Source organism: Tachyglossus aculeatus, chromosome 2 (assembly GCF_015852505.1).
Source record: "Tachyglossus aculeatus isolate mTacAcu1 chromosome 2, mTacAcu1.pri, whole genome shotgun sequence".
NCBI lineage: Eukaryota > Metazoa > Chordata > Mammalia > Monotremata > Tachyglossidae > Tachyglossus > Tachyglossus aculeatus.
The window spans coordinates 120,508,777-120,518,093 of record NC_052067.1 but is presented as its reverse complement, the minus strand read 5'-3'; the positions used below and the strand labels follow the sequence as shown (position 1 = coordinate 120,518,093).

General features: G+C 43.5%; 1 protein-coding gene across 11 annotated transcripts in view; it reads left to right on the top strand.

Moving 5' to 3' along the window:
• Positions 1–2,162: 2,162 nt before the first annotated feature.
• Positions 2,163–9,317, top strand: part of PCDH9 (protocadherin 9) — a 1,202,247-nt gene continuing 1,195,092 nt past the window's right edge. For 10 of the 11 annotated variants that reach the window (XM_038760924.1, XM_038760895.1, XM_038760913.1 and 7 more), the window contains exons 1-2: positions 2,163–2,648; positions 3,955–7,124. In XM_038760924.1, the coding sequence (XP_038616852.1) occupies positions 4,089–7,124 (3,036 nt within the window). In that variant the 5' untranslated portion in view covers positions 2,163–2,648; positions 3,955–4,088. Of the gene's footprint in view, positions 2,649–2,997; positions 3,042–3,954; positions 7,125–9,317 lie in introns of those variants that run through there. The other variant, XM_038760870.1, reaches the window with a different exon arrangement.

Sequence of the window (9,317 nt, the reverse complement as noted above, 5' to 3'; positions counted from 1 at the left end):
GAAGAGCCTGATCACCTTGTTACCTCCCCGGCGCTTGGAACAGTGCTTTGCAATCAATCGATCGATCAGTCAGTCGTATTTATTGAGCGCTCACTGTGTGCGGAGCACTGTACTAAGCGCTGGGGAATGACAAGTTGGCAACATATAGAGACGGTCCCTACCCAACAATCAATCAATCGTATTTATTGAGCGCTTACTGTGTGCAGAGCACTGTACTAAACGCTTGGGAAGTACAAGTGGGCAACCTATAGAGACAGTCCCTACCCAACAGTGGGCTCACAATCAATCAATCAATCGTATTTATTGAGCGCTTACTGTGTGCAGAGCACTGTACTAAGCGCTTGGGAAGTCCAAGTTGGCAACCTATACAGACAGTCCCTACCCAACAGTGGGCTCACAATCAATCCTATCAATCAATCGTATTTATTGAGCGCTTACTGTGTGCAGAGCACTGTACTAAGCGCTTGGGAAGTGCAAGCTGGCAACATATAGAGACAGTCCCCACCCAACAGTGGGCCCACAGTCTAAAACGGGGAGACAGAGAACAAAACCAAACATACTAACAAAATAAAATAAATAGAATAGATATGTACAAGTAAAATAAATACATAAATAAGCACAGTAATAAATATGTACAAACATATATACAAACCTACTAACAAAATAAAATAAATAGAATAGATATGTACAAGTAAAATAAATAAATAAATAAGCACAGTAATAAATATGTACAAACATATACAAACATACTAACAAAATAAAATAAATAGAATAGATATGTACAAGTAAAATAAATAAATAAATAAGCACAGTAATAAATATGTACAAACATATATACAAAGCTACTAACAAAATAAAATAAATAGAATAGATATGTAAAGTAAAATAAATAAATAAGCACAGTAATACATATGTGCAAACATACATACATACTAACAAAATAAAATAAATAGAATAGATATGTACAAGTAAAATAAATAAGCACAGTAATAAATATGTACAAACATATATACAAACCTACTAACAAAATAAAATAAACAGAATAGATATGTACAAGTAAAATAAATAAATAAATAAGCACAGTAATAAATATGTACAAACATATACACAAACATACTAACAAGATAAAATAGAATAGACATGTACAAGTAAAATAAACAAATAAATAAGCACAGTAATAAATATGTACAAACATATATACAAACCTACTAACAAAATAAAATAAACAGAATAGATATGTACAAGTAAAATAAATAAATAAATAAGCACAGTAATAAATATGTACAAACATATATACAAACCCACTAACAAAATAAAATAGAATAGATGTGTACAAGTAAAATAGAGTAATAAATCCGTACAAACATATATGCAGGTGCTGTTGGGAAGGGAAGGAGGGGGAGAGGAAGGCCTCCTGGAGGAGGTGAGGAAGAAAGGGGCCAGCTTGGCGGGTGGTGGGGAGGGTTTGCACAGAGTGAGCGCTTAATAATCAATCAATCAATCATATTTATTGAGCGCTTACTATGTGCTAAGCGCTTGGCAACATATAGAGGCAGTCCCTACCCAACAGGGGGCTCAATAAATGCCATCATCATCATCCGCACCGACGGAGCTGGGGCGGTGCAACCTGGATTGACGTTGAGCGGTCCCCTCCCGCTCCTCCCTTCGCCACGGCCGTCACTTGGGCCCCCGCCCCCCCGTGTCACAGACACACACACACACACACACACACACACACACACACACACACATCAGGCGGGCCGGTGTCAAGGGCCCGGGATCCGCGGTCCTCGCTTTCCCACCGCGGCCTAGTGCAAGCGGTCCATACAGCGGCCTATTAGCCATTCCCCCCCATCGTTTCGACTCTCCCGACCGAGCCGCCCAATAAGTGCCACCAATTCCTCCCGGAGACGAAACTCCCGGGAGAAATCCCTCGCCACCCTTCCAGGTTTTCCCCCCCGCCCAAAGGGGAGGATGGGGAGGGCGCTCAGACAGTGGGAGCCCTTACTGAGCGCCTCCTCCCGCTCCCGGGCCCGCCCGCCCTGCATGGTGGCCGCCAATCAGGTACTGGGGGAGGCGGGGCCCGGCCTTGCTCCCCCCATCCCTCCGGGCTTATTGAGAGTTAGAGCAAGAAATTCAGTTCAGAGAGGGAAGAGAAGCGGGAGAAGAAGGGATGCGAGGAGGGAAGTTGGGAGGCAACCAGGAGAGGGAGAGCCATAGCATCCTTCCAGGACGACAGCGATAACGGACTAGGATCTGGGGCAAGGAGAGCTAGGAGAAGCAGGATCACCGCCCGGTCCAACTCGGACGTTTCCAGCAAGAAGTTAAAGACTTGTTAACACGGGGATGGAAAAGAAATCGCCGAGCTAAAGAAGCGCCACGGGATCTCGGGTGTCCGTTAAATAACCGGAGGATCCCGTGGGGAGAAAGAGGCGAAATGCGGAGGGAGTGACTGACGGCAGATCTGTGAATTTGGTCCTCTGGAGTTGCTAATTTGCCAGCCCGAAGCGACGCATCTCTCAAGGAAGAAGCGTTTGGCCGCTGCTGATTTCTCCAAAGCCCGGTGGTACCCAACGCATCGGGCTCTGTGTGTTGGAACAAACCGTTTCTAACCGCAGCGTCTCGGGAGAGGTAGAGAGACGACTAACGTAAGTGTAAAGTTGCGCTTGCACACTGTTTTCTTGTCATTTTGTTCAGGGTGTGTGTGTATGTGTGTGTGTGTCCCGAAAATCTAGGAGAGTAGCGGTTGTAATCCCGGCGATTTTCGTCGTGGAGCTCACCTCCTCCGCTGTATCTGCATCTCTACCTGCATCCCTCTGCTGAAACTAATCCCGGGCATCAGCCACCGTGTAGCTTAATGCAGATAAGATCAGTGCTTTGAGAACTGACCGGTTCCACCAAAGTGTGTAGCTGCCTGAAGCCTTTTGCCCGTTTAATTTGCAGCTCGGCGATCATTTGAGCAGAAGGTTTTTCACCTGCATTATCAGCCTGCGGTATTTATATGTGGCAGCTGTTAATACTATCCAGAGGAGAGAGCGGTGGTAAGGAACTTCCCCCTTTTTTTTGTCTCCCGTTAGAGGAAAACAATATAGGGAGATTATATAATCTATATGTATTCTATAAGATATGTATCTATATCTATAGATACATATCTGTAAGATATGTATTCTGTTTCTCAGTAGCGTCAGATGCGTTTAACTTGCATCTGGGATTCTCTCCTCCCCTTCAGTAAATCCTCCCTCCCCTAGATTATTAGCCGTTAAAGCAAAAGTTCTCCTGTTTTTCTTCATGCTGATGGGAAGCATCCAAAGAGACTCGAGCGAGAAACTGCAAGTCTCGATATTGTCCTTTTGGGTAATGGGGAGGGGAAGAGCCAAGCGGCTGCCGATGCCGTCGCTGCTGCTGCAGCAGCCTGCTCGGATTCGCGTTTTCCAGGACGATAGCAATACGAGCTAGGCGGAGCGTTGGGTGGAAAATGATAGTCATTTAAAAAAAAAAAAAGAGAGTGATGACTCAGAGAGAATGGAAGAACACACATTGCTTTTGACATATGACTGTGCAATTAGAAGGAACCTGGGAGAGGAGCTTAGGGTTTTCCCCTGCACCTAAAAAAAAAAATGGGGAGGCGGGTGTGAAAGGAGGAGAGAGTGGAGAAGGGATGCACGGTATGATTTACACAGTGTGCTCCAAAACGCCGGGGCACTACGTGGAGAAACTGTAGCTCCTTTTAATCCAGAAGTGGCTACATTCATTTTCTACATGTAAATGCAACAAGCTCGGATATTGGTGCATTCGGCCTTGGAGTTTACTTGCAAGCAGAGATGGTAAAAATAAAAATTAAAAAAAAAAACAAACTCCACTGTTAATAAATTTGCACCGGAAAATGTGTAGAGATCTTTTGTGATGGTGGCTTTATTTATTGAGCAGTAATATTGTCTGTGATTGTGTTGACAGTTGCTGTCTCCAAATAAGAAACGAGATGTAATGCATCCTGCAGTCCATGCACGCCTCCTCTGCAAATCGTGCACCGTTCCTCGGTGGAAACCTTTAAATCCTAAAATCCAGGAAAAGAAAATAAATACATTATCATGGACCTGAGGGATTTTTACCTGTTGGCCGCCCTGATTGCCTGTTTAAGGCTGGATTCTGCTCTAGCTCAAGAACTTATTTACACCATTAGAGAGGAGCTGCCTGAAAACATACCCATAGGAAACATACCAAAGGATCTGAACATTTCTCACATCAATGCTGCCACGGGGACCAGTGCCAGCCTTGTCTACAGACTGGTTTCTAAAGCCGGGGATGCCCCATTGGTTAAAGTGTCCAGTAGTACGGGGGAGATCTTCACCACGTCTAACAGAATAGACAGAGAAAAACTCTGCGCTGGAGCCGCCTATGCCGAAGAAAACGAGTGTTTCTTCGAACTCGAGGTGGTGATTCTCCCCAATGATTTTTTTCGGCTGATCAAAATCAAAATAGTCGTGAAGGATTCCAACGACAATGCACCCATGTTTCCCTCTCCTGTCATCAATATCTCCATTCCAGAAAACACTTTGATCAACAGCCGCTTTCCGATTCCGTCGGCCACAGATCCTGACACGGGCTTCAATGGGGTACAGCACTATGAATTGTTAAATGGGCAGAGCGTATTTGGACTGGATATCGTGGAAACTCCAGAAGGGGAGAAGTGGCCACAACTGATTGTTCAGCAGAACTTGGATAGAGAACAGAAAGATACCTATGTGATGAAAATCAAAGTGGAAGATGGAGGCACCCCCCAGAAATCCAGCACGGCCATACTCCAAGTCACAGTAAGTGATGTTAATGACAACAGGCCGGTATTTAAAGAGGGTCAGGTGGAGGTTCATATTCCAGAGAATGCCCCCATAGGCACCTCCGTAATCCAGCTCCACGCGACCGACGCAGATGTAGGCAGCAACGCGGAAATCCGCTATGTTTTCAGCGCCCAGGTCGCCCCCGCCACCAAGAGACTCTTCGCTTTGAATAACACCACCGGGCTGATTACGGTTCAGAGGTCCTTAGATCGAGAGGAGTCAGCTATTCACAAGGTGACCGTGCTGGCCACCGACGGCAGCTCCACTCCAGCTCGCGCAACGGTCACCATCAATGTCACTGATGTCAATGACAACCCTCCCAACATAGACCTCAGGTACATTATAAGCCCCATCAACGGCACGGTGTACTTATCAGAGAAGGATCCTGTCAACACAAAGATTGCCCTAATCACGGTCTCGGATAAGGACACTGATGTCAATGGCAAAGTGATCTGTTTCATCGAAAGGGAGGTCCCGTTTCACTTGAAGGCAGTTTATGACAACCAGTATTTGTTAGAGACCTCTTCCTTGTTGGACTATGAGGGCACCAAAGAATTCAGCTTTAAAATTGTCGCCTCTGATTCTGGGAAGCCCAGTTTGAACCAGACTGCCCTGGTAAGAGTTAAACTGGAGGACGAAAATGACAACCCTCCCATTTTCAGCCAGCCTGTAATTGAGCTGTCAGTTGCTGAAAACAACCGCCGTGGTCTATACTTAACAACTATTAGTGCCACAGACGAAGACAGTGGGAAAAATGCAGACATTGTTTATCAGCTTGGACCTAATGCCTCCTTTTTCGATCTGGATCGGAAGACAGGAGTTTTGACAGCCTCCAGAGTTTTTGACAGAGAAGAGCAAGAGCGTTTCATTTTTACTGTAACTGCCAGGGACAACGGGACCCCTCCTCTTCAGAGTCAAGCAGCTGTCATAGTTACCGTGCAGGATGAAAATGATAACAGTCCCAAGTTTACCCATAACCATTTTCAGTTTTTCGTATCCGAGAACTTACCAAAGTATAGTACTGTGGGAGTGATCACCGTGACGGATGCAGATGCTGGAGAAAACAAAGCCGTGACCCTGTCCATCCTAAGTGACAACGAGAACTTTGTGTTGGATCCTTTCTCTGGAGTTATAAAGTCAAATGTTTCCTTCGATCGAGAACAGCAGAGCTCGTACACCTTTGACGTCAAAGCCATTGATGGAGGGCAACCCGCTCGGTCCTCTACGGCCAAAGTGACCATAAACGTCATGGACGTTAATGACAACAGCCCGGTGGTCATCTATCCACCTTCGAATACCTCTTTTAAGTTGGTGCCACTCTCAGCCATTCCAGGCTCAGTGGTAGCAGAAGTGTTTGCGGTGGATATTGACACCGGGATGAACGCCGAACTCAAATATACCATCGTCAGTGGAAACGGCAAGGGGCTATTTCGGATTGATCCAGTGACAGGTAATATCACCCTGGAGGAGAAACCCACCCCTACCGATGTGGGGTTGCATCGCTTAGTGGTCAACATAAGCGATTTGGGCTACCCTAAATCTCTGCATACACTCGTGCTGGTTTTTTTGTATGTAAATGACACTGCAGGAAACGCCTCCTATATTTATGACTTAATACGAAGGACTATGGAGACCCCTCTGGACAGGAACATCGGGGACAGTAGCCAACCCTATCAGAATGAAGACTACCTTACCATTATGATCGCCATCGTGGCAGGCGCTATGGTTGTCATCGTAGTGATCTTTGTCACAGTTCTGGTTCGCTGTCGTCACGCGTCGAGGTTCAAAGCTGCTCAGAGGAGCAAGCAAGGTGCCGAGTGGATGTCTCCAAACCAGGAGAACAAACAGAGCAAGAAAAAGAAAAGGAAGAAAAGGAAGTCTCCTAAGAGTTCTCTTTTGAACTTTGTGACCATCGAGGAGTCTAAGCCTGATGAAGCAGTCCATGAACCTATCAACGGGACAATCAGCCTTCCAGCTGAGCTGGAAGAGCAGAGTATAGGAAGATTTGACTGGGGCCCGGCACCACCAACGACCTTTAAGCCTAATAGTCCTGATCTAGCTAAGCATTACAAATCTGCCTCTCCACAGTCTGCTTTTCATCTCAAACCAGACACTCCAGTATCAGTGAAAAAGCATCATGTGATTCAGGAACTTCCCTTGGACAACACCTTTGTCGGGGGTTGTGACACCCTTTCCAAACGCTCTTCCACTAGTTCAGATCACTTCAGTGCCTCAGAGTGCAGTTCCCAAGGAGGCTTCAAGACAAAGGGCCCCTTACACACCAGACAGGTAAACGAGCACTTTTACTGGTCTATAAGTACTGCGTACAAGTGCCCAATCAACCAGTATTAAAGTGCCAGTGTGTCTTTTGTTTTCGTCTAACTCTAGCTTAGTTATATATTATGAAAAGGGAAAAAAAAAAAAAAAAAAACCTGATCCCTTTTTAAATTCCTCTGGGACTCAGCCAAAAACCTTTGATTTTTGAGAACTGAGTCAACGATTGTTTCTCATCTGGTCTTTCCTCCCCCCTTCCTCTAATCCCCTTTGCCTACCAAAAAAAAGGAAAGAAAGAAAAAAAGAAAAAAAAAGAGAAAGGTGAAATGAGGGCATTGCTTAAATGTGTCCCATTACAGCCATTGCTAAAGAAGTTAAACTATTCTGGTAGGGCAGATTGTATGCAAAAGTATTTCTCATTTGATTGCTGCAAGATTTAAGTGTTTCTGGATCTGAAAAGCACCTTCAAATGTCAAGCGATAAATGACTTTTCGAAGGTTTGTCTATGTATGGAGTGTTCTCAATGTTTCAGTTGCTAAAGGGGTAGTTTTTTTTTTAACCTTACCAAGATAGCAGAGTTTCATATGTACTCGAATTGTGAAGCATCTGATTGTTGGTAGAATATAACTAAGCCATACGGAAAGTCTTCCTCTGTTTTGATTTCAAATTGCTTTCTTGTAAAATAGTAAAGTGGGTATAAAATAGACAGGTTTTGAGTATTTTGGGAAATGACCAAAGTATACTTAACGAAGGAACGCACTCGCTCGAATCACGTGAAATATGCAGAAAAAACATCTCCCTTTGTAAATATTTTTCATCTAGTAAATGCATACGTGATTTGCCAGAGCTCATTTTAAACTGTGAAATATGCCACATGAAGGGAGATTAAAAGGCTGAGAAGCTCGTAGTTCAACCAGACCCGGCACTAGTTTTTCTTAGGTCGAATAATTCCTTGTTAATAAAGATTTAAATGCAGCTCTGTCTAATTTATTTCGGTGATGCTTGTCTGTTGCCACTAAATTAGAATGTCAATAAGAGCCTGTAGATGGCACTGAGGTACTGTGTCGCTCCCCTTGGCCAAATGCCAATCCTGCAGTAGCTTGAAGATGGGGGGAGGGAAGGACTAAACTGGTGTTACAGCCAAAGAATCCTTTTATTTAATGTTTGTTGTACTGTAGCGACCAGTATTTAAGTTTGTGTGTTTGCTCCTTAGTGCTTAGCTGCCATTGAATATAGCCTTTCTAGGCTTTGGCTGGGAAGTTCATAAGATTATGGGACTATTCTCTTCATCGTGGCTTATTTGAAATTATTAGGTGTTCGCAAAATATCAGGAAAGACAGATTGAAACTTATATTGCTAGCGAATATTATTGGTGAAAGGAATTAGTAGTCACCAATTTTAGACTAAAGTCATTGCATTAATCTTCCCCAGTACCAATATGACCCTCTACTAATGCTGTTGATTCTGGAAAGACCAAGAGGTCTCACAGCAATATGTCATTACGTTGAAAACAAGCCCTTGAGACTCAAAGTCAATTCAGGGAAATACTCCTAAACACTCAGTGTACGTAAGACTTTCCAGTTGAAATTTAGGGAACTGTGCCTACTTATACACGCACGCACACACACAAAAGAATTATTCATAATATTTTAAAGTTACAAACTTTCAAAACTTCAAACGGTTGGTGTTAGCCACTTGAAATTCAGTGGTTTGTGTACCTAAAGTTCAGAAAACGTTGATGATTAAAAGTTTCGGAATAGGGGAGAGTTGCAGGAAGTTTAGATTAAGACTGAGATTTGGGGGTTGGTACATGCCCTCATTTTAGCCTATCGGATTTTTCTAATCAAATTAAACATTTTCCAGACTTGTGAAGAAAAGAAAACAAACTATTTTAATATGACATGCTTTTAATTAATGCTAAGACTTTATAATCAACATACATGTGTTGATTTATAATTTGGAATTACTTCATGAAGATCAAATGTCGATGGCTTTGATTATGTAAAATTTAAATCATAGCCTTCTTTCAAATGTATTAACGTTTTTATAATTCATTTTCTGATATATGACTGATTTAAGGAATAAGTATTCTGCCAACATAACGTTTTCTGCCAGATAAGTGTGTTGAAACTGACAGAAGAATGTTCTTATTGTGCCACATTAATTCTCAAGTTCATGGTGTAACTGCAAGTTTAACAGTTTTTACTC